Source organism: Notothenia coriiceps, unplaced genomic scaffold (assembly GCF_000735185.1).
Source record: "Notothenia coriiceps isolate Sejong01 unplaced genomic scaffold, NC01 NC01_scaffold00006294, whole genome shotgun sequence".
NCBI lineage: Eukaryota > Metazoa > Chordata > Actinopteri > Perciformes > Nototheniidae > Notothenia > Notothenia coriiceps.
In genome coordinates, this window is record NW_011338995.1 from 1 (window position 1) to 26669 (window position 26669).

At 40.7% G+C, this 26669-nt stretch overlaps 1 protein-coding gene across 1 annotated transcript in view; it reads right to left on the reverse strand.

Annotated features, from left to right (window-relative positions):
* Positions 1-1046: 1046 nt before the first annotated feature.
* Positions 1047-26669, reverse strand: part of LOC104943585 (serine/threonine-protein kinase ULK4-like) — a gene marked incomplete at its 3' end in the record, with an annotated part of 39973 nt that continues 14350 nt past the window's right edge. The window contains exons 5-15 of the mRNA XM_010769036.1: positions 25453-25586; positions 25166-25287; positions 24696-24752; positions 24461-24512; positions 23886-23983; positions 21601-21652; positions 21010-21199; positions 19979-20071; positions 14762-14810; positions 10944-11049; positions 1047-1213 (exon numbers count right to left, since the gene is read on the reverse strand). Coding sequence (XP_010767338.1) covers positions 1047-1213; positions 10944-11049; positions 14762-14810; positions 19979-20071; positions 21010-21199; positions 21601-21652; positions 23886-23983; positions 24461-24512; positions 24696-24752; positions 25166-25287; positions 25453-25586 — 1120 coding nt within the window. The remainder of the gene's footprint in view (positions 1214-10943; positions 11050-14761; positions 14811-19978; positions 20072-21009; positions 21200-21600; positions 21653-23885; positions 23984-24460; positions 24513-24695; positions 24753-25165; positions 25288-25452; positions 25587-26669) is intronic.

A 26669-nucleotide genomic window follows, 5' to 3' on the forward strand; every position in this document is an offset into this window, starting at 1 on the left:
TGTGTGTGTGTGCGTGTGTGTGTGTCTGTCTGTGTTTGAGAGAGAGAGTGTGTGTTTGTGTGTGTGTGTGTGTGTGTGTGTGTGTGTGTGTGTGTGTGTGTGTGTGTGTGTGTGTGTGTGTGTGTGTGTGTGTGTGTGTGTGTGTGTGTGTGTGTGTGTGTGTGTGTGTGTGTGTGTGTGTGTGAGTTAGTGTGTGTGTAGGGAGGCAAGCTGAGGACAAAGCCAGTGGTGATAATGAGGCCGCAGGGACATAGCCAGACAGGCCCCTCTGAGTATGCCTGTGAGTGTGAGTGTGTGTGTGTGTGTGTGTGTGTGTGTGTGTGTGTGTGTGTGTCAGGGACTCTGGGACCTCATCCGCTTTCTCCTGAGTCCACGACTCCAATATTGCAGTTGCTCAAACCTGCTAGCTTCCACTTCACACATCAATGGAGAAGAGCACACACACACACACACACACACACACACACACACACACACACACACACACACACACACACACACACACACACACACACACACACCTTTGGGGACTTAGTGATTCTGTGCTAAGCAGAGATGAAATTGGTCAATAGTGGTGAATCAATGTTTGAAAAACACCAGCCTAAAAGGACCAATGTAATGTGATGAAGCTAAACTAAAAATGACACACAAGCAAACACTCGTTTGAAAATAATATTAAAATATAAACAAATAAAACAAGTATTTTTGGCTCTTTCAAGTTTTAATCTTCAAGGACTATGATAATAAAGGGATTTGTGTAAGTTTATAATATAAAGAATTTTGGTTTGTAACTAGTAGGAATAGTAGCCAAATATTGATCTTTGCTCCGTAGACACATTTTCAGTTAGTACATGCAGCAGAAAGCCACAGAGCTGATCATCTATTCACATTTATTTGTAGTTAAGTAATAATACAAATATTGGCCATTTTGGCGCCTCCTCCATGAATTCTCCTTCTTTAAATGCTAGAATTTGAGAGAACGAGGTGAAGAGGCTGCCATTTAGTTTGTGGAGTTACTCAAAAAGCCAAAGTTTCAGTGATCGTACCTGCAGTGCGGAGCGGACAACAGCAGACAATTGTTTCAGGATGTTGTGAAGCAGTTCCAGAAGAGCTGGTAACACATGATGGCTGACCTTCCTCTCAGCATTCCCTTCTACGTCCAGGTGTATTAGTGCAGCCTCTGGGAAGGTGCTCACCACCACCTCTATCAGGCCTGCGCAGTAGAGGGAGAGTCATTGGGTAAAGTATTAAACAGATGTTTGGTTGTTGATACCAAAACGTATTATTTTACACTCTGGTGACAGTCTACACAGCAAAGTACTCATATAAATTGCAGAGGTAACATCATAACAGACCCTAAGCACATGATCGTGCTAGCAAAATACCCTTCCTGTTGGAAAACATTAAGCACTTTAGCTTCCTGTCCCTCCATTGTCATTATGATATATCATATTTAGAGATCAATCCCCTCAATAGGTAATTCATATGAGCTAAAGTGAAAGATTGTAACCCCCACTCTGCTTATACAATCCAAAACCCCCAACACACCTTTGTTTCTCTCCTACAAGCATGTTAGGATGCAGGATAACAGCATACCTGAGCCTGAGCTGAGAACATCAGTAGCTGCAGGCTCTGCTTCGACTCCACAGTAAATCAATACCTGTGGGGGGGGGGGGGGGGGAGAGACACTCGCCCTCGAGTCGATTAGCAATATTCATTGTCACCAATTTGCCCGGCAGAGAAAAATATCAGAATTCCATATTTAACTATTTAAACATAACTCAGGGCTGTGCGTGTTGAAAGTCCACAGAATGGTAACAACAACAACAACAGATAACTCTAATCAGATGCTATCTAAAAATACTTTTTGTACTCCTCTTCATGTCTCTGTTCCTTCCCTCACTCTATCCCTCTCTAGAAAACGGTCCAATGTAGAACAGGTTGTAAAGCTGACAACCCTTTCTAAGCCATGAATAAATGGCTCTAACTAAAGTGCAAAATCATGTTCTTTTGCTCATTAAATGTAACATGACTCAAAAGATACCTTGCATTTTGCAGCTGGATCTGTGTAGTGAGCTATTAACGCTCCTGTCCCCGGGGTGTTCTCACTGCACATCTCTGGAAGTGGAAACTGGGTTGACTCTGCCCTGAATAGTTTGTCATGACACATGCCTTCCAATAAATAAACACTGTGCCAGTACTTTGGCTATCAATAACTGCAAAGTTGAACTTCGTTTTAATTTCCTGTGCACCAAAAGGTAACAGTTAAATGACTGTCTTCACTGGGGAAAACACACCCAGTGTTATTTTCTATTCCGATAGATCTTTATTTAGAATGTAGACGTTGTGTGTTTATTTTTGTGAGGCAAAAGGCAACACTGCAGACACTAGAAAGCTATCAACCTAGCCTGCTGTCAGTGAGATGTACTGTTACTTTGTCAAGCTGCCTCATACAGACTGCTCTATTTTGGAATGTTCAACACAGACCTCTTCTGCTGATAATGTGAAGCGACAATGCAGTACTGGTCACAAGAAAACTCTGTTCTAGATATATGTTTAAAATGATCCTGTCATTACTGTATCTGGTCAAAATAGCTGCCATCACTATACAAAACCATTATTACCAAATAAAAAACAGGATATACAATCAAATGAATTCTCTAAATCTTCCTGATATTTGAGAATCTGTCTACAATGCATTATAGCTGCATAATTTATCAAAAACAAACAGTCTTTCATTCGGTACGTTCAAATGTAAAGCATATGCTCAAACCACCTGATGAAGAGTTATTGTAAATGCTAAACTATGTTATATTACATTGATACACATACAGTGGGGCAAAAAAGTATTTAGTCAGCCACCAATTGTGCAAGTTCTCCCACTTAAAAAGATGAGAGGCCTGTAATTTTCCTCCTAGGTATACCTCAACTATGAGAGACAAAATGAGAAGAAAAAAATCCAGAAAATCACATTGTCTGAATTTATTTGCAAATTATGGTGGAAAATAAGTATTTGGTCACCTAAAAACAAACAAGATTTCTGGCTCTCACAGACCTGTAACTTCTTCTTTAAGAGCCTCCTCTGTCCTCCACTTGTTAACTGTATTAAGGGCACCTGTTTGAACTCGTTATCAGTATAAAAGACACCTGTCCACAACCTCAAACATTCACACTCCAAACTCCACTATGGCCAAGACCAAAGAGCTGTCAAAGGACACCAGAAACAAAATTGTAGACCTGCACCAGGCTGGGAAGACTGAATCTGCAATAGGTAAGCAGCTTGGTGTGAAGAAATCAACTGTGGGAGCAATTATTAGTCATATTAATTAATCATAAAAGACCACTGATAATCTCCCTCGATCTGGGGCTCCACGCAAGATCTCACCCCGTGGGGTCAAAATGATCACAAGAACGGTGAGCAAAAAATCCCAGAACCACACGGGGGGACCTAGTCACTGACCTGCAGAGAGCTGGGACCAAAGTAACAAAGGCTACCATCAGTAACACACTGCGCCGCCAGGGACTCAAANGCACGTTAACCCCGGATTACTCGACATCTTCTTGGTCATGTTCAGATTTTCAAGACACAGCGCACCGCCGAACCACTGTTGCAATGCTTTTGAAGAGAAGTGAGGCAGAATAATCCATATCCAAGCAGTAAAGTGAGGACAAACTGGGGGACAGAGTGATTTTGCGGGAGCTTCAATCAGGATGACAAATATTGAGAAGTTGTCCTTCTGAACATATATACAGTGGAGCAAAAAAGTATTTAGTCAGCCACCAATTGTGCAAGTTCTCCCACTAGGTACACTTCAACTATGAGAGACAGAATGGGGGAAAGAATCCAGGAAATCACATTGTAGGATTTTTAATGAATGAATTGGTAAATTCCTCGGTAAAATAAGTATTTGGTCACCTCAAAACAAACAAGATTTCTGGCTCTCACAGACCTGTAACTTCTTCTTTAAGAGCCTCCTCTGTCCTCCACTTGTTAACTGTATTAAGGGCACCTGTTTGAACTAGTTATCAGTATAAAAGACACCTGTCCACAACCTCAAACAGTCACACTCCAAACTCCACTATGGCCAAGACCAAAGAGCTGTCAAAGGACACCAGAAACAAAATTGTAGACCTGCACCAGGCTGGGAAGACTGAATCTGCAATAGGTAAGCAGCTTGGTGTGAAGAAATCAACTGTGGGAGCAATTATTAGAAAATGGAAGACATACAAGACCACTGATAATCTCCCTCGATCTGGGGCTCCACGCAAGATCTCACCCCGTGGGGTCAAAATGATCACAAGAACGGTGAGCAAAAATCCCAGAACCACACGGGGGGACCTAGTCAATGACCTGCAGAGAGCTGGGACCAAAGTAACCAAGGCTACCATCAGTAACACACTACGCCGCCAGGCACTCAAATCCTGCAGTGCCAGACGTGTCCCCCTGCTTAAGCCAGTACATGTCCAGGCCCGTCTGAAGTTTGCTAGAGAGCATTTAGATGATCCAGAAGAGGATTGGGAGAATGTCATATGGTCAGATGAAACCAAAATAGAACTTTTTGGTAAAAACTCAACTAGACGTGTTTGGAGGAGAAAGAATGCTGAGTTGCATCCAAAGAACACCATACCTACTGTGAAACATGGGGGTGGAAACATCATGCTTTGGGGATGTTTTTCTGCAAAGGGACCAGGACGACTGATCCGTGTAAAGGAAAGAATGAATGGGGCCATGTATCGTGAGATTTTGAGTGACAACCTCCTTCCATCAGCAAGGGCATTGAAGATGAAACGTGGCTGGGTCTTTCAGCATGACAATGATCCCAAACACACCGCCCGGGCAACGAAGGAGTGGCTTCGTAAGAAGCATTTCAAGGTCCTGGAGTGGCTTAGCCAGTCTCCAGATCTCAACCCCATAGAAAATCTTTGGAGGGAGTTGAAAGTCCGTGTTGCCCAGCGACAGCCCCAAAACATCACTGCTCTAGAGGAGATCTGCATGGAGGAATGGGCCAAAATACGAGCAACAGTGTGTGAAAACCTTGTGAAGACTTACAGAAAACATTTGACCTCTGTCATTGCCAACAAAGGGTATATAACTAAGTATTGAGATGAACTTTTGTTATTGACCAAATACTTATTTTACACCATAATTTGCAAATAAATTCTTTAAAAATCAGACAATGTGATTTTCTGGATTTCTTTTTTCTCATTTTGTCTCTCATAGTTGAGGTATACCTAGGATGAAAATTACAGGCCTCTCTCATCTTTTTAAGTGGGAGAACTTGCACAATTGCTGGCTGACTAAATACTTTTTTGCCCCACTGTATCATTAAGTCATTGACGTTGCTCATAAATGACGCATGATTCTTCTTTGCGCAAAGCCACTAATTTGACTTGATTTGACCTGCAATGCTCAACAAAATACATTTACTGATTTAATATCAACAACGTGAATAAACAAATCACTCGCACCCTAAAAAGGTGTCTGGATCCATATCGATACTACAGAAGGAATGTGACATCGGCATCAATGCCTGCAAGCAGAGTCTGCACTGCCATGGTCTTTATTACCATCTATTCTTCTCAATTGTTCTCAGCTGACTGAATGCCTAGTTATCTGAAAGCAATAGGACAATCGCAGTCCCCAATTTAAAATAAAGGCTTGACCTTCTGTACCCTTCATTTAGTCATGCACTCTGCCATTTTGCTAAAGTCATACAAACTTAAAGGAAAGGATAAATGGTTTTAAACATCAGCTTTTACAAGTTTCCCAAACTAAGCACAAACTGTTGACAGTGTTCTATGAAAAATAATTTGAGAGTAATATGAGGAGCTCATGTATTGTGATGGCTTTATTCAGAGAATGGAACCAAAAAAGCAAGTGCTGTTATATGATATGCGATTAGCCTGCAAAGTTATTTATTTTTTGGTTTGGTTTTGTCAGTCAGTTTGATGAAAGACTGTACACACAAAAGCTTTTACTGAGGAGATTTGTATGCAGGTTTATGTCAAATGTTTATGGAGCACACCCAGGATGAGTGTCAGTGTCTTTGTGCGTCATGTAATAATGAGTTTCACTGTGACTGACGTGTTTGGACGTGTATGCATGGCTACACTGTGTATGTGTATGGGGGAGGACATAACTAAGAGTGATCAGAGGGATATATACTAACAAGTCAATTAAAAAAAAGTCATATGTATAAATGATACTTGTTCATTTTAAGACTGGAGTAAATTTCATAAAGTGAATTTATGACTGAAAAACATTGAGGTCTGTCCTATTTTGGAGCTTGGACTTTAACTAGGTTAAAAATAGACATTCGACAATGCTTTGCGGTATGATCTATTTATAAACCACTGCGAAATGGGTTCTATTGGGAATCAACAGGAGGATGGCTCAGAGCATTACTGTCTGAGCAAAGTAGGAAGGTTACATACGATTAATGGATAACGTTTTATTTTGTTTAAAAAAAGGGAACATCGGTTCAATAATGTAACTTTCCCCATCAGAGTATGCTGATTTTTAGTAAGTCTTCTTCAACCCTAAGCAAGGTATATAATGAATACAAAAATCCAAATTGATTTTTCAGGCCTATGACTTTTTTTCGTATCAGCTCTTTTACTGATTTTCATCTTGATATTAATAGAAAACATATTTTATTATTCACAATGCGCTGTCTAGAATGTATGTAAACATGTTTTTGGTCCCTTCCTATAGCTAATTGATGTGACCATTTCCATCTTATTATGTAGTGCACTTAGTATTAAGTATTCATGCATTGGTCAATAAAACAACCTGACTCGCTTTAAATCCAGAAGCAAAAAAGTCCCCCCCCAGGTTTTGCACTCTTCGTTACTTTTAAGATGCAGACAAACCCTAAAATGTGGGCCTTGTTAATTGTTGGTAATTACATAAATTAGTGATATTTATGTAAATATTATTACATTACATTACATTGCATTTAGCTGACGCTTTTATCCAAAGCGACTTACAATAAGTGCGTTCGATAAACAAAGAACAGACTTGAAGAAAACAGAATCATATAAGTACATCAGGTTTCATAGAGCCAAACATTTCAAGTGCTACTCAACTGGCTTTAGATAAGCCAGTCCTTTATTAGTATACAAGTGCTTTGTTAGTAATTCTATCGCTCGAAGTGGAGTCGAAAGAGATGAGTTTTCAGTCTGCGCCGGAAGATGTGTAAGCTATCTGCTGTCCTGATTTCAATGGGGAGCTCATTCCACCATTTTGGAGCCAGGATAGCAAACCCACGTGTTTTTGCTGATGGGAACTTGGGTCCCCCTCGCAGTGCGGGTGCAGCTGTTTGGCTGATGCAGAGCGGAGTGTACGTGCTGGGGTGTACGGTTTAACCATGTCCTGGATGTAGGAAGGGCCAGATCCATTTGCAGCATGGTACGCAAGTACCATTGTCTTGGAGTGGATTCTAGCAGTTACCGGAAGCCAGTGAAGGGAGCGGAGGAGCGGCGTGGTGTGGGAGAATTTAGGAAGGTTGAAGACCAGACGAGCCGCTGCATTCTGGATGAGCTGCAGAGGTCGGATGGCACATGCAGGTAGACCAGCCAGGAGGGAGTTGCAGTAGTCTAAGCGTGAGATGACGAGAGCCTGGACCAGAACCTGCGCTGATTTCTGGGTCAGCTGGGGACATATCCTCCTGATGTTGTAAAGAGTGTATCTGTAGCAGCGGGTTGTAGCTGTGTTTGCCGGAAGGAAAAGCAGTTCAGTCTTGTCAAGGTTGAGCTTGAGGTGATGAGCAGACATCCACAGAGATGTCAGCTAGACAAGCAGAGATGCGTGCGACGACCTGGGTCTCTGAGCGGGGAAAGGACAGAATGAATTGGGTGTCGTCAGCGTAGCAGTGGTATGAAAAACCATGCGGGCTAATGACTGATCCGAGCGAGTTTGTGTACAAGGAGAAGAGGAGGGGACCAAGAACGGAGCCCTGAGGGACCCCTGTAGTTAATTGACAAAGGTCGGACTCGGACCCTCTCCAAGTTACCCTGTAGGTACGGTCTTTGAGGTATGAGGTGAGGAGGGAAAGTGCAGAGCCTGAAACTCCAAGTTCTTGGAGAGTGCGAAGGAGGATCTGATGATTCACAGTGTCGAATGCAGCAGACAGGTCCAAATTATGGGGAGGTTAAAGGAATATCACCACATATTTAAATATATGAACATTCTGTAACAGCTTATTTGCACTGGGATGTTGTTCTTTGTAAAATAAAATGTACTTAAATGATATATTTGATTTATTATACGTCATTATATTTTGTCCGGTAGGCAGGGATTGCAAGGAATTGTATCAATACAATCTATGCTGAGCATAAACTCAAGACAGATTAAAAAACATCCCACATTTACTGCCAAAACTTTCTTATTGATTGCTTTAATGCAAAAGTGACACTCCAATGACCTCCTGAGTACTGATACGAACACATTAATATGGAAGACAGATCTTTATAGTATAATTTACGCTAGGGGGCATAATTGATTGGACACATATGGACACGGTGTGCAGGAACCATTATAGCATTTTTTTACGTTTGGGGAAATAAACTGAACCCAATTTGAAATGGCAATTTATACTGTAGATGCAAGTTCCACCGACACACGATAACACCGGCTCAGAGGCAATTACCTCAAAAAGTCCACTGAGCTTCACAGAAGGTCAAGAGAAATAACAACCCGAAGAGGAACCTCAAAGACCCTCAAGGATTCAGAAGACACAATAATTCCCTGAGGACTTCTTTAATGAATTAAAGGACAAGCAAACAATTTTAACTAACAGAGACCTTTTCAGAACCACAAGACCAGGATGCAAACACGACTTAACTGTTGGGCTGAATTTCTACTAAATGATATGCTCTACATGTGTCTATTTCTTATCAAATCACACAGTCCGCTTGTTAATGCACCGGAAAAATGAATGTCAAATCCACTCTAAGCGGAGAAACTTTAGGCTTCACATCCTTATATAATCAGATTACAAGCTAGACTCTCTAAATTAGGCTGCACTGTGTTCAAAAATTAAAACTGAACCATCCACAATCATATAAAATAATAATTGTGTAGGAAGTGTCTCTTACTCCCACATCAAGTCAACCTTTGCTTCCCGACTCTCTGTCTCTCCCTCTATCAAGTTGTCACTCATTTTAACCTCACATTTCTCCTCTCTCGTCACTGCTCCCTGGCTCACCCAAATGCACCACATGTTCCCGCTCACTATATCCCATTCTTCCTCTCTGCTTCCCTTTTTACTTTACCACTTTTTGCCTTCCTGACTGTGTCATTTTTTCCTTCTCTCTTCTCTCTCATGCTTTTTGTCATCTTCTTTTTTCTTTCTGTTGTTTCGTTCTCCTTCCCTATCTCTGCCGTTCTCTCTTAGCTCCCTCTGTCTTCATTCCCCAGGGGGTATTATCTCAGTTGGAGGCAAATCTGCCCAATTATAAACCTCATCTCCTCTCTCTCTCTTACACACACATATTAGGCGCTCCTGCATCCATCGGCGCCCACACACACACACACAGAACGTCTCACACATAGACATAAGCATAAATACATTCACAGTAGCATAAAAACATCTCCCTATTTTGCTCTTCTTCACTGTCTATTTCATTTCCTCCCACACACACACACACACACACACACACACACACACACACACACACACACACACACACACACACACACACACACACATCACCTCCACCTCTCTCTGTCACACCTTAAAAAGCCAATTATACACGCTTCCTCCCTTCACCTTTTCTCTCCTCCTCTCCCTTTTACTCCTTTATTGCCACACTGATCCGGAAAGAACCATGACTAAAAGAAGGGGGGAAGATTGGAGGAGGAGAAGAAGGTACAAGAGGAGCCTAACATAGAGGATAGGGGAGAAAGGGAGAAGGGGAAAAGGAGAACAGAGGCATGGCAGAAGAGAAGATGATGGGGCAAGATGTGAGCTGGATTGAAAAAATGGAAAGAGGGGAGAGGAGAGGAAAGGAGAGGAAAGGAAGGAGAAGAAATGACAGGATAGAAGAGGACATGATAAAAGAGGAGAGGATAGAAGAGGACAGGATAGAAGAGGACAGGATAGAAGAGGATAGTATTGAGGAGAGGAGCGGAGCGTTAATTGCCCGGCCAGTATTAGTGCTGGGTTGACAGTTTCTTGTTGAGAGGAGAGCTGATTGGACGATAATGATACTGACTACTGAACCTCCCCACTGCTGACCCAATGGAAATAGAAGGAGAGGATTTTGGGGAGGCAGGGGTGCAGAGGAATGATGGATAGACAGAATGAGTCACACAATAAGTGAAAGAGACAGCCCTTAGTAGACATTTGAGTACAGCAAAACACACACACACATTTGTAAACGTTTTCTTGTAAATCTTTAATTGACTGCATTCATTCTCTAATGCTAGATCTAGGCTGCATCCCTACATTCCTAAGCCTTGTGCCTTACTATTCCTCCCTCCTAATCCTAAATTAGCTATTGGGTGATAAAACGGGCATAAAATGACCTGACTTCCTAAAAAACTTCCTCACTCCCAGAGGACACGCACCACAGATTTGATTCCCCCCCCTCTTTGCAATTGAAAATAAATTCTAATATTATTGAAATTCACCATAGCTGAAGGACAGAATACATTGCCTCATGCACCCAGAGACAGACAAATATCCAAGGTCGTTGACCAGAACAAGCTTTGTGGTGCTGTAGGACAGCAGGCTGGGGAAAACAAGATGTCAACAAGTACCATGACAGTAACTGATGCTAGCAGTGTAGAAACAATATAATGATACTGTGCAGTAGGGTCGATGACAGAAGAGCCTCTATTATAGGAATTGCTTATTTAACCAAGAAATAATATTACTAGTGTAAGAGAGTTTAATCCTCCCTTCTTCAAGCATATACTCTATGTAGAGATAATGTACCTTGTTGATATAGTGGCTCCAGGTCCAAGACGGTGTGTCCACTGAGATTACACAGCAAGGCCACTGCACTCTGGACATTCCCACTGGTGACGTTACTACTGTTAGCCTACAGAAAAGAGAAGCAAGAGATATTATAACAAGGTTAAATGTCAGCTAACAACAACAACTGTATATCTCATGATTCATACACACTTAAAGGTTTTCTATGTAGATGTTTGTCTTGGTCTAAATTCACATCTACGTTCTAATATTAAACATGTCAAAGCTTAAATTGGACCTATCATGCTAGATTTGAAAAATATATTGTAGGGCCATACCTATACAAAACATGTCTGTGAAGTTTTTTTCAAAATACCTAACACATCACCCATTGTAGCCATCCCTCATACTGCTCAAACCCCTCTTTGCAGCTCTGTTAGAGAAAGGCAGATTTTGGGTCCTTAGCTTGAAAAAAAGAAAGAAGAGGAGGCGGAGCTAATGCCTGATCAGAATCCTACAGGATATAAAGTAAAATTCTGCTGTGATAAAACGCCATCCTGTTTAAACCACGTCAAGGATTATTTCTGAAACAGTATGGAGCTCAAATGCTTTTTCTCTTGCAGGTTTATCACAAGGTGAGTTCTTTTTTCATTTCCTGCTTTTTAAAAACACATGTGCTCTACAGTACAGGTTAGCTCTAAGTGTTAGCGAAGCTTGCTAATGTAAACAAAGACGAGATTACGTCCAAAACACGCCAGGCATTGCTTCTGATAGCAACTTTCTGTGGGTCCGCCGACGTCACAGCGGATGGACACGTCACAGCGGATGGAAATCTGTATCCGCTCGTTGTACACCCGTTTTTAAAAGATTTGGGTACAGAGGAAAAGAGAGAGGGTTTTATTTTCTGACACTGCGTGAGTTCCCCGACGCACCGGGGACACATATTTATTTATAAAAGACATCACAAAGTGCATTTTGCATGATATATAATTTAAATATGCAGTGAACCTCCAAGCATTGTCAGCACCATTTATCTATAAAGCAATATTTGGTCATGTACTTGTGTAATTCTTCAAACTCACCTCACAATAAGCACCGTCTTATGTTACACAGCCGTAGCCTAATGACCAACTGATTATGGGATCTTATACAGAGTCATTTGCCACAGTACTGTGTTTTCATACAGGGTTCGGTGATACAGGGGACTTCTGCCCAGGCCTTTCATTGTTTATTAGAGAGATGGACACGGTGTGATGGACATGTCATCATTGCTGCAAATTTCTCCAAGGGTTGAACTACTGCAAACAACACTTCAGTTTTTCCAAAGTCTACCATTGAAGTAACATTATGAAACTATTTTACCTAAAAATAACAGCTTCAAAGTTACTTTGATGCTACACTGACTTGTAGTAGGGATAATGCTGTCTGTGTGTACCAATTTCACCACATTATTGCACTATAACTTTTTATGGGTCATATAATATCCAGAGAAACGTGCGTGAGGCTTGAAGGCACTCAGATCATTTTGGAGAAACTTGATCATTTTATCTGGATATAATATGTTCTGCTTTTCCCTATGATGTTTTCAGGCTGTTATGCTTAGACTTTTGGTGATTTACAGAGTTTTCTGATGGAAAACTTTATTCATTGCTAGCATTTTTGTTACAGCATCAGACCTGGGCACGCAGTCAACAGTCCCAACTTGAGCAGCCTATTTGGACATCATGGTTGGAACAAAGAAATTGAGGACGTTGAAGGAGGAAGTAAAGAAAAACAAAACTGACGAGAAAGAGGCCAGTAGCATGCTACCATGGTAATGCTCTGACTCTGTTTCAGAACATTAGGTCGCAATGCAAATGGAAAACTTACTATTTTCCTTTTCCATCAGTAAGTAAGACTAGATGGCCTGCAATGTCTCACTTATTGACTTACTTGATGTTTGGCAGTGCTAACCAATATATCGACTTGGTCGTTTTTTTATTATCACTAATGTAATCATAACAAATGCATGTTAGCTGTCCATATATACCACAGCAGTGTATAAGTGAATTGTATTCTGAAACTGTGGGGGCACTCAATCGCAGAAATACAGAAACATTATGTTGCTTAAAGACACATCTGTGAAACGGTTTGCCAGAAGCACAGTCCTATGCCAAAATGATCTCCACCTGGGAGATCATTTGATGTTTTTATCTGAGAATCATATTCTGCCAACTGTGAAAATTGTTACTGCAGCACAGGATCAAATTCATTCTCTTTATCAGAGGAGGGTTTACTTGTGACCTTTGATAATGAATTGGGTTTTAAGAGACAAAGGAGCAAGGCTGTAGTCTACACTTTCCTCCCACCCCTCTCATCAATTTCTCCCTTCTCCTCCTTCGCTTTTTGCCCTCCCTCTTCTTTTCTTTCTCCTCCTTGCAAAACCTTGTCTCTTTCCTCCTGCAGTAATCCACTTCTCCTTCTGTCTCCTGTCCTCATTTCACTATTTGATCCACTCGCAGACACACCAGCTCTGCCTGCGGGGTCTGTGCGCATCGGTGTGATCTGTGTACGGGCCGATAAGCCTGAATGGTACTCATCATGTGCAGTAGCCTGAGGCTGAAGGCAATGACATCAATTCACACCTAGGACAACCTGCCTGTCAGTGACAACAAATGACTCATTTATTTTGATCTCTATGGACTAATGAGCCGTGAAAGGACTATCGTGTTCATCCCTGAAAGCGTAAACGTGACAGGGATCAACGAGGAAACCAAAGCGAATTTTAACTTAGTGACTCATGGTCCAGCACCTTTACTCAGAGAGCATTGAGCATGTTTTGGTGGTGGATCTACAGAATGTACTGTAAAAGTCAGGCAGGATTTGTAAAAGTATTTAACTGCAACCCACTGTGATGAGTCTCTGCCTCCTCAGGCACGACAACCAAACAGTCAGAGAAACATGGGCGTTCCGGTTTCCTGACATCCTTTCATGTCTGGAGTAGAAACTACTTTATCATGTAGACAAATACAATTAGGTGAGTTTCTCCATGACAAGTGTGATCGCCAGTGGCAGGTGTAATCAATCCACATCACAGAGTTTCAGGCAGCATAAATCAATCCAAGGTGAGCTTTACAGACGGCACTAATGGATCCTGACATGACCAGTTCAGACGGGAGTAAACAATCAGGAGAGGAGTTAATCAGGCTGTTGGATTACAGTGTTTAACATTCTGCATCAGCTATTCAGGGCTGGACAGGCAGCCATGCAGAACACTGATTATTTAGAGTTTGTGTGTGCGTGCGTGCGTGTGTGTGTGTGTGTGTAAACTGAAATTGTTTGCTGCAGTACAAGTGTTTCGGTTCGCTGAAAACAGATCGCACTGCTTCTGTGTTCATTAGATTGTGCGTATGCAAAAAGGGTCAGGTGAAATAAATTGTTTACTGGAAACGTTGTTATGCTTGGCTGATAACAGGCAAGTGCTGCGTGTCTGCGTGCATGCGTGTATGTGGTATCTTAATAGTAGAGTCCAAATTCTCACTCTATTAACCCTTCCTGCTCTCTGTGGATGACCTGCCAGTCAATTACACCAGCCCTCTAATAGGTCAACACCACTCAAGACTCATTTACATAACTTGGTCTATAAGGGTTAGGTTGGAGCGGGTAAGAGAGGAAGGAGACAGAATACAATTGAGCTGTAATAAAATGCAAAGGAAAATTGCCAAAAAAGGAAACAGATGTGATAACAGAGTTTGAATAGCTGATTGTAAGACTCGACTGATTGACTGACTGCATGACCAAGGGAATTGCTGATTGGCTGAGAATATAGATGAATTGATTCGGTGAAATTGGTCTCTTACCATAATGAGTTGAAATGCTGCTGGTAAGATCCTACTGTGTTTGATGAAGCTGAAAAGGGAAGAGAAAAATACACATTAATTGGAGCAGAGGTGGAAAAACGAGGGGCAAGACATTTATTTAATTTGGAGGCAATTCACTGCAATGTTCGTGCGCACACACTGGGCTGTTTCATCTTCATTAAGGATGGAGTTCCGCTACAACGACTGCTGCGTGGTGCCAGTGGAATTGGGGAGAAGAGAAATAAAAAGAGGAGAAGGGATGAGAACAGATAAAGTGAAAGGGGGTAAAAGAGGAAAGGAAAGGACATAGAAAGAGGAGATGAGAGTTAAGAGAACAGGGGAGAAGATTTAGGCAGAGAATAGATGTACAGTAGGACAGAAGAATGGATAGAAGTGAGAATAAAAGGAGATGTGGTTGAATCCTCATTGAAAAGAAAGAAAGGTGTGTGAGTAGAAGAAAGATGGCTGTCTATATTAGCAATGACATTCTGCCTACTTACTGATTAAGGTTCTTTGATTTGCAACCAATTACTGCGTGGTCGGAGACGTGTCAACCAATATACACACACCTGGCTTGTGTAGGAAAGCAAGAAAGCATTCAGACTGTAATGGGGACAAAGCAGGCTGAAGCAGACAAGTGTTAATATGCTGAAAGCCAGTCCACTGATTCAACAATCAGTCTCTTTATTTTAACTAGGAGTTATAGCTTGTCTGGCAGACGGAACTTATAATGATGTGATGTTCTTCAACGTTATCACAATGATGTTATCACAGGTTGGCTTTTTTTATAAAAGTTACATGTTCCATTACAATATCAGTTCAAGTCCTTCAAACCTTTTAAAGTGTCTTTCTACTCCTTTTTGCTTTTTTCAGATGCTTGCTTTATGTTTTATATGTGGGCTGAGATCCACTTTGCCTTTGACTGTTGTATCTGATTACTTTCGCTGTTGCCTGAAACCCACTTTTTACACAGAAATCAATACCAGTGTCATTTCATCTTAATGTGTTCTGAGAATATATTCCCCACACCATTACACCAACTTCTGAGTAAAACTATCAGCATCTGCCAAAGAAACTGCGATTCATTTGACCAAGTGCTAGTTTTCAGGGAGTCATATCAAATATTGAAGCAAAAGAAAACAGCTTCTACTTTAGAATTGTTTTATTAACAATTTTTTGGCGCTAGCCAGATACTGTATGTTATGTTGATGAGTCTTCATTTCTTTGTTTTACGCCTGATTCTTTAGTCGGACCATAACTGATCTGACAGTTTCCAAATGCATTAAAACATCTTCCTCCCTACTTCGTCCATCATCCATAAAGGGGACATTCAAGGCGAGCAAGTGGTCATGTTTATGACATTTCAATTTCTGCTGGCATAAAACCAAAGGAAAACGAACATCCAAGAGTGAAGAAGTAGGTCATTTTCACAAAAATGCCAACAAATAGTCTGAAGAGACCTGCACAGACAAATTCAAAGACAAGAGAGGGCCAATGCACATTCAAGGACGGGAAAGACATTTGGTTGTTTATGACCGAACTCTGATAATGCGATGTAATCTGTGTCATGTCATGCACGCTCTTTGCAAGCGCCAACCCCTTGCCTGAAGCAATGGAAGTATTTTCAGTAAGTGAGAATGCTTCTCACACGGACAATCTCCTGATGTGCGCTACATGTGTGAAAGGGATTGTGTCCAGACCTGATCTCCAGACAGGAGTTCATACAAGTAGACAGCATTAGCTTGTGTTTGTGGATGACGGATGGCCTCCCATTAGGAAGGTGACAGGCTGAGAGATGACAGGACAGGCCAGGCCAGCACGACATGATAAACTGGACCACTTTTAAACGACAAGCCATGTATCAACAGACACACTGCACAACACCAGACATTGAGCAACCCGTAGCACAACAGACCGCCTAAACCAAACCTCACATTAGAGACAACAATGAAGTTAGATTAACCTCTGCTGTCCTTGTCATATTATTCTCAGTGAGCTACACGTGTAGCTCTCTAAAGCTTTGTCTGTGATGATATTGAAAGAGAATAGTAGACCTTGCTATTTCAAGTGAAGAGATAAATGATCTTAGCATTTGGAAGTTTCAGTCACTACAACATTCTTTCCGAGAGCGTTGTCAAATGTTCCCAAATGACGCAAATTCATAAGTTTCTTTATAGTTTTAAGTATATTCTTTATAATTTTTGTAATATGTTGTCATGCATTTATTCACAACAGAAAGCAGCCCAGTAAAACAGTTTGTTGCATTTAAAGACTATGTGTGTGCAAACGACCACCTCCGTGTTTTAAACACATAATGATTCCACTTTCCTCTTGCTTAGAGAAACTTGGGTGTCCAAATCACTATGGTAATTTGATGAAGTCATGGTTTTGCAAGCTTTTAACTGATTAAAAAAAAGAAAATCACATGGGCAAGTAATGTGAGTTGTAGTGAATATTCCACAATCACAATACAATAGCAATCCAATGTATTTTAGAGAAAATATAAGTTGATACTTGGTTGATTCAGCATGGCATGTGTGAAAAGGCCACATCCACACATTTGGTACAAAGACAGACAGTATGTATGGGGACTTTAAAACATACTTGAACACACACACACACACACACACACACACACACACACACACACACACACACACACACACACACACACACACACACACACACACACACACACACACTTTGGCTAAAGGTCACAGTAAATGTAGTTGTTTGAAGGTGTGTCTGGGCTGTGATAATGCAGAGAGAAACAGCAGGCTGCCTTCACAACGCTAATGTCCCCAATTTACCATCTAATTACCGCTCGGCTGGCTTCATAGCCACACTTATCTAACCAAGACCCAGGCAATTTAATTTCTGATTGTATAACCGCGGGGTGATGGAGGGAGAGTTGTGGAGAGAGGGCACAGGGAAAGAGAGAAACGAGGACTAATGTTCATAAATTACAGATGGTGCGAGAAAGAACGAGGGAGGAAGAGGGAGAATGTGAAATATTGTTAATAATGTCAGAGGGAAATGAGTGAGAGAAAACAGAGATGTAGAGAGGAGAGTGCTGACACCAATTTGAAAAGTTCACGTCACTCGACTTCTGTCAAGGAAATAAGGGAATGAGGAGAGGTGGAGGAAGGGAAGGATGGAGACGAGATGGGCGGAACATTACTGATAAGAGAAGTAGGGGCGAATTCAGATATAAGGGTGACCTTTGAACCCAAGGATGGTGTGAAGAGATGGAGGGGAAGTGGAATTATAGTGATAAGAGGTTTGTTGAGTTAGTAATGCTGAAGTAGATAAAATAAGTGGATGGAAGAGGGGACAAAATGAAGGGGAAGGACGAAACAGAAGGTTAACTATCAAGGTTGAAAATGAATACTTAGTAATGAACGATTAATATAGAAGTGTCGATAAAACGGCACCGTTGTCCGTGCTTCTTAAGCGCTAGGAAGTGATGATGTTGATTCACACTTCATACTATTCAATACTCGTCTTTCACCTTTTGTTAACATTTTCTCTCCTTCCCAACTGAATCTCCTTGTCTATTTATTTCTTACTTTCTTCATCTATCCTTACTCCCAAGCATACATTCACTTCTCTCTTTCTCTATGCCCCCGTTTTTACCCTCACCTTCCTTGTCAGTCAAAAGCTAAAATAGAAGCCAGATGACCAGAGAATCAAGATGTACTGACAGCTGCTGTTAGAACACATCTATCAGACCCACGTAGATCAATGCAAGCACCAGTAAGACGCATGCCCACACGCACATTTGCACACACAGGCGGACCATCTCATGGTTAGAATAAGGATCAGCAGATTCTCTGTGCAACCAAACCAGAAAACCCATCAACTGACTGCTTCCCCAAGACATGTTTTTTGAATTCATGTATAGCAACATTACTTTGACGCTATGCGGTAGTGGATTTTATGCCAGCAATAATTATGGTTGTTGATCTAAAGATAGTGTGCAAAGAAGTATCAACACAATATGTCACATCTCAAAGGATACAGCACTTTATGCGTGCAGCTAAACCCATTACTCAAGTAGAAAACACTGGCCTCAAGATGGGATGAAAATGTGTTTGTGCATGAATCCATGTGTCTGCCTGTGCGTCGTTGTGAATACAATTCAGTGAGTAATGGTTTACACAGCTGAACTGGGAATAACCGGCCTTGGCATTAAAAAATTACAAGTGCCTAAAATGTGGCTGTGTGTGTGCGCCTGCCAGGACTGCAACACACTTTTAAATGACCACAGCTCAGTCTTGGCCAGAACCAGAAGAGTCAAAAATATCTCAAGTTTACAAAAACATTTTCACAAAAGTTCAGTTACTATAAGAAAGAATAAAGTATGTTAAAGCGGCCCTATTTTCCTTATTGTCCAGTTTAATATTTGTATTTTATTTCATATTTGCCCGATTGGTTATATGGCCTGCTCTGTTGTGATTGGTGAACCGCTTAGTGATGCCCCGCACCTAAACATATGCTCATTCCGCACACATTGCGTTGCAATGCGTTTAACATCATTCAAAGTAACTGCAGAGAAACAAACGATGTGGCGCGAATGATGACATTGGCGAGATTCGCATCATTTGCGAGAGTCAAAAGCCAATCAGCTTTGAGAATCTCTGACTGATATCACTGATCGTGAATCAGAAAACCAAAACAGGAGCCGTTGGCTCTGGGCAACGGCACACGGCTCCTTATATCTGTTCAGAAACTGGAGAAAAGTTATAAATGACTGTCTGGCATGGCAAATACAGTCTCTTGTATATTTATGTCTGTCTGGAATTGCTGTGAGTGTGGACAGAGCAGCTTCAACGGTAGCTTAGCCGGATCGATCCGATCTCCATTAAAAAAACACGCATTTTAAATGTTTTTCGACTGTCGTCTTGTAAGCACATTTCAAAGCATTAATTCATGGTTTCTACTGACCGCTATCATTATGTAGTTATTTCTGCCCCATTTTGAAACGTGTATTACAATTAAATCACCGTAAAATGTGTTCATTTTTGTTGTTATCTACCATAGTATCTACATATAGATAAGCCCTGCATCATCGCCAGTACGTCTTGTTTGAGTGTGAGTGTGTGTGTGTGTGTGTGTGTGTGTGTGTGTGTGTGTGTGTGTGTGTGTGTGTGTGTGTGTGTGTGTGTGTGTGTGTGTGTGTGTGTGTGTGTGTGTGTGTGTGTGTGTGTGCAGTACCTGCATATGTGCGTGCTGTGTTCAGTCATCGATACCAGCAGTTTGAGTGCGTAGAGTGGGATAGGCTCTGCTGCTCGAAGAAGAGTCTCGTACCTACACAAACACGCATGAGAACAACATTTGGCTTTCATGGTGTAAATAATAAATGTACTGTTCTAATCATTAGTAACTGAGTGGAAACTGGAAACGCTCTGGAGAGAGGGATGGGGAGGAGGGGGAGGGTAGAAGTGGAGTTACAATAGGAGACGAGGAGAGAAAAAAGACATATGGGAAGAGGAGAAGAGGAGAGAAGTTGAGAGGCAAGAGGAGAGATGCGAGTGTGAGAAGGAGAAATGAAATAAAGGTGAACAAAAGGTAACACATGAGGCAACACTGAGAAAGAGTCACGCTTAAAAAAAGGGAAGATATGAATAGTAATGGTATAGGAGGAGACTGTATAGCTCAACATAGAGGGTTGGAAGTAAAGTGAGAGAAACGTAGCACAAATGTCAACTTCTATTTTCCATTTTTGTTACTCTGTCATGAACTTCTACAAACTGCTCTCAGCCGAATGCACTGTTGTTTGAGGCTTACACTCGTAAAAAAAATGCTTTTCAATGTGTTTGACAATTAAAAGGATGTGATATGAACGATGATATGATATGATGGAAGGACACTAGTATTCATAACAAGATTGTAACTCCCCCAAAATATCAGTTATTCATCAGAAAGATGGTTGGATAGTATTTCCTTGAAAGAGTGCTAGCTGCTTAAGCATAGGACAAGGTAGGACTTGAAACAGGGGTTAAAGGAAGTGTTGTTTTAATATCGAGAAACATATTCAATAACAATACCACTGACATCAAATGATTTTGATTTTGGTCTTTTGGACTTATTCCTAAAGTATCAACATCTGATTGGTTACCTTGTATTGATGTTAAGCTGCCATTTAAAAAACCTACAATGCTTTTTTGTTCTTACAGAAACAAAATGGAGGGACGGAGAGATACAGTGACAGTATAAAAGAGATTTTTAGAAAGAGTCTGACAAACCTTGGAAGCAGGGATTTAGTGACCAGAGCAAAGAATTGATTATAGGAGCTTCCAGCATGATTTCCTCTTTCCTCTGTTCCTTTTTGCTTTTTCTCTGTCTCCTCCTCTCCTTCTGTTCCATCCCTCCCCTGGACCAGCAGGACAAGACTGAGTTCGGAGAGCACCCTCAAAACAAACACAGACCACTCCACTGGAGCACACACGGAGAAAGATATTATTCACATGGAATAAAGAAGTGTTTAGAACAACGATAAATTACACGTCAAACAAGTCAAATGGGAAAGTCTGTATACATATTCATTACGATATAGAGTAGTTATATATACATTCTTACATTCAGAGCATAACTCAATATTGTACGCTCTTTAATATTAAACTAAATAGTGTGGCATGAGACACTGGCAGTAGAGTGGTTTGTGCATTAACCATTCTGACTAATGCCCCTATCTCTTATTTCCTACTCTTTCCAATTTGCCATTTCCTCTGTTCACTTTTCTTCCTCCCTCTCTCTGACATTTGCTTCAATTTCCACATCTTTTCACTCTCTCTATTCTCTCTCCCCTGTCCAAAATGCCCTTCCATCTCTCTTACCATTTCTGCTGAAAGCCAGTGTTGTCAGAGGAGGCAGGATGGCATCCACAACCTTCAAGAGAGGTAAATAGACAGACACATATTTGTTTACACCTGTAACACAGCATTGCGACCAGGAAGCCTTGTAAAAAGCTGATTACTCAGTGGCAAAACAATCTTAGGATTTTGCACAATTATTATGTTGTGTTAAATAAGTTCATCTGCAGATAATGTCTGTGCAACGGACATGAAAAAACTCAGGCCAAAACTGGGTGAAATACTGTAGCAGCAGAAATAAACTTTAGAAACTCACTGCTGAACAGAATCTAAATATATATTAGCAACAGTTCAATATTGTCCTGTGTCCTTTCATTGAAGGGGGGAGAGCAATTTCCGCCTTTCCACTGAAAAACTACTTAATATACGGCACATCTGAAAACAGGACGTCTTTTTTGATTAAACTGAATAAAAGACACTTCACTGTATTAATTCAGTGGGCATCGTCCACACAGACCACACACAGAGGATCACATTACCATGGAAATGCAATGTTGTATGATCCATTTAAAACACACACACACACACAAACGTGCATACACACAAACACATAAATGAACTTTCTCAATTCCTAATATAGACATGTATCTGTATTGCATGAATTTGCATGATTACTTATATTACCATAGAAACAACACTAATGCTGAGTGAGAGGTCATTTCATTGAAAGCCAGAGCGAGGAAACTACAAAGGATGTTGTCCACCACTTAATGATGTGTATTAATATAACAACCATCAAAAGACTGTGTGTGTGTGTGTGTGTGTGTGTGTGTGTGTGTGTGTGTGTGTGTGTGTGTGTGTGTGTGTGTGTGTGTGTGTGTGTGACATGTCTGAAATCCTTTCTTGTCCCCATTTTATGTTTTAGCTCTCTTACCAAGTCACCTAGTAACCTCATCTACCTATTTTACATGCACAAAAGCTGCCAAAGAAGACCGTATTCACTGCAGTCAATACAACCATAGTTTGATTCTTTTTCCAATATACCTGCTGTGCTGAAGCTACTGTTTACCATTCATTCAACAACACATATGCTATGGTTAGCATGCAGCTCCTAAAAAGAGACAGAAGTGTATGAAGATGCTCAGTATTTATTGGCCTTACTAGAAGGCTGAATGATTGATAATGCCGCAAACAACACTAAAAAGAGGATGGTGGTTTACCCAAAGCAACAAATTGAAATATTATTGATCAACGTTGTTAATCAACTCAATTTGATATTGTTTAAGAGTAATGCAAATGCAACCACTGGACAGCTTGTAGCCCCTACATTAATTTGACTATCAACTGGGACACTCAGTTAATTGCTCTCCATCACTACTTGATATAATTTGGCAGTGCTTACATAGCTAAAATGTTTAACTTTTTAAGATGACTAAAGCACAAATAAAGTTCTGGTTCTGTTGGCCAACTTTCCTGCAAACTTTACTTTGTATTAAGTATTCTAAGAGGTAAAGTAACTCAAACAGCACTGTGTGTCCTTGCCCAGCGGGCATTACAAGTTAATCTGAGCTGGCTGTCGGTAATTAAAGTGTCTTCCTGTGTTATTGACTATCAGTAGCAGCAAACCTCCTCTCTGCTCCTATTCTCTATTCCTCATCTCTTTTATTTTATTTCTCCCCATCCTGTCTGCTTCCTGCTGCTTTCTACTTCAATATGTCAATATTCTTCGTCCTATCGCATGCACATTCACGTACGTGCACACACACACACACTCTTAGACACGTTTAGAATGAGGCTCCGTTGGTTCAATAGTTGATTAGTGTCTTGCCTAATAGCACACAAGGAGACCCTCTGTCCTCTGACCACTAATAGCCAGGTTTGATACACTGGAAGATACGTGCTGAATATAAAACCTGGGGCACTATATGAAATGGACAAATACTGGCGATATTAATAAAGACTCTTAAACCTGACCATTCTTATTGGCCTCACTTTTTCTGTGCAAGCTGTCTTATAAAAGCAAAGCAATGTATTACTTGTGTTTTTCTAAAGTAGTAAACAATAAAAAATGGATAGTAGAAATCTGATGGTTGCGGGATAATGACTGTTCGTGTCATCCTTTATTTCTTTAATAAAGTCTCTGCACACAGTCAGTCAGACAGAAAGAGAGGTATCCACACACACACACACACACACACACACACACACACACACACACACACACACACACACACACACACACACAGTCAGGGCTGAAGCAGGTAGACAGGCAGGAAGCAAGTTGCATATTTGATTGCATGCATACTTACAACAGCAGAATGATGTGGAGTGATCAGAGCATGGTGCTGACTCAGGACTTCCACAATGGACAGAGATGTCCTAATCAACTCCTCACATACAGCTACGCCTGAACAGAGAATTGAACATCATTCTGAACCATCTGCTTCATAATAAAGGGGGATGACCCAGTGCGGAGGGTGGTTGATATTCAGCTTCTCCAGGAGAGTGAACTATGGATGACCCTGCACTCCGCAACTCACCTTGTGCATACGCTTTAGAACTCATGCCATCTGTATCTCCAAGGCTTAACTTCTCTTACATATTGATATTTTTCATCTTATGTTCCAAAGACAACTTGTGAGTGTGTAAGTAGGGCCTTCACTGAACTTTAAGCTAAAGAAATATGTAATGTTGTTTTTACGACAAGCTGCTTTATTCAGTAAAATGTTGGTTCCAAAAGGGAAAAAAGGTAATAATGATCATTAAAGCATAACTTAATCCAGGAAACATGAAAATGGTTGCATAGTAATATAGTTTCATCAAAGTAAAAATATTGTAGACTCTTAACCGACATGCTAATTTAGTAATAGAGAAGCTAGCTTACCCAAAGAACTGGCCAGATTGGTTTCATTGGACTCTATGGAGGCGATATAGTTCTGTGAGAAAGAGAGAGGGTAGAAATGACTTTTTTCAGACATTTACTGATCATTATGTGCTGTTATTGGCTCCAACATGTCAAATGTGTCAAATGGAATAACTCTTGATTTCAGTGTTAAAACAATAAAAGATAAAGTCATGATGTCCTTATCTAACATAATACTAAAGAACCAGACACATACCAGCAGCAATCCAGTTTGAGTTATGAACTCTTCAGTTACAATTTGACATCGAAAGACCTGCAGGAGGACAGAGAGTCAGTCACACATGCAAACAGGGACGGGGTGAATAATAGGATGATAATGTGAAGAGCAGTAAAAAAGAAAAAGGTTCATTGTTTTTCTTTGAGTCTTTTGGAACCCAAACTGTGTAACAATGTGCAGTGCCACAGCACCTTCTTTAGCCAGGTGTATCTATCTAAACCAAGCACATCATCCCATATACTGTGTTTATTTACAGGCCCACATAACAAAACAACAGGTAAAACAGTATATTGACAATGCAATATTTTACTTTTTGAGACAAAATACTAGGTTTAACACTGAGGATGGGTACTGGTTATCTATGAGTAATTATACGTTGGTACTTTGCAGGCACTAAACATGAACATTACAATTAAACAATGAAGAAAACTCCTTTATGTCCAAGATACCTGCGATGAAAGAAGTTCCAGCACCACAGACATTGAAGGCAAAGTGGGTTTTAACTTCTTGCTCTGAGCTGTAGTTGGATGTCTCCTCCCGATCACACCTCGTAATGCACATAACACTTCCTCTGGAGAGAGAAAAGGAGACAAGACACAAAAGGAGACACAAAACAATGAGAGAAGAGGGACTTACTTTTTAATTATTTTTAAAATGAGAAAAATACATCTGAAAAAATGGATTTGTGAATGTTGAGTAAATTGATAGTAGTGTGTTTGTGTGTGTGTGTCTATACCCAGTATCAATGAGGCAGTGCTTCCTAGATATACAATCAGTAAATCCAGACACTGAGTGAGGTATCCTGATTGGATGGGGTTCTCTCTGAGGGGAGTGGCTTTGCGCAGGTCTCTCTCCAGGTGCAATACAAGCCTAGATAGAAAGACACACACACATAGCAAGTCACAGAATGCATAACGTGATGTTTAAACTCACATTTTAAGAACGCATCCTTTTTTTTGCCCTGTCATTGCGAGTTGCTCAGAAGTATTGATTTAATGTCCAGCGTGTAAAAATGATAAAGACACAATAATAATATGATTCTGGACAATGAGCTATAAAACGTCGACAGACAAAGGGCCAGGGAGATTGGTGGAGAGGGAGACGGACAGAAAAACCCTGAGTTCAAAAACATTTGTATTCTCGTCAGACTGCTTGTATTGAACAGTAATCAATAATATTCTATTCACAAATTCATAGCAGAGCGCAAAGGTTACCACTGCTAACTGATATTCATTACTGACACACAAACACACCCACACAGCCACAAAAAGCATAAATGCAGAGCAGACACATGCAGAGAGATTCGGCGAGGTCATATTAGTTAACAGATATTGATTCTAAGCTTCGGTGTGGGAATGGAGCAGGGGGAGTGAGGGATTACAAATTCAGTAGTGTTCCTCATAATGTTGCATAAAAGATTAGCAGCGACGGTTCACAGCTATATGAACTCCCACACAACCACTGCTACTACAGTATATTAAGGGTCCAATGAATGTTAGAGGCACTCAAAATAGTAATTACTGGATTCAAAGCTAAATCTAGTTGGTATCACCAAACACAGAGTCTCATTTATGAAAACAAGTTCTCCCAACAACACTTAAGGAGCATTTAAAAAAAGGTATTAAAACAATTAATAGGATAAAAAATGAAAACAACAAATAATGTTACAATTAGTTTTGATCAGAGAATGTTTTTTGTCATAACTGAAGTTAGCATGCAGAGATGTATCATTAGTGTTACAGGGTTTTGGTCATTTAATAATGTTGCCTGATCAAAATGTAAGGAATCACTAAAGTTATTACAATTCATCGTGAGTGTTTAAAACAAATGTCATGCCAGCATGTCCAGTAGCCCAAGGATAAATGTTTAAATTGTTATTTGGATATTCCCTCACGGTACCATGAACATCTGCACACAATGATATGGTCATCCATCCAGTAGTTGTTGAGATAC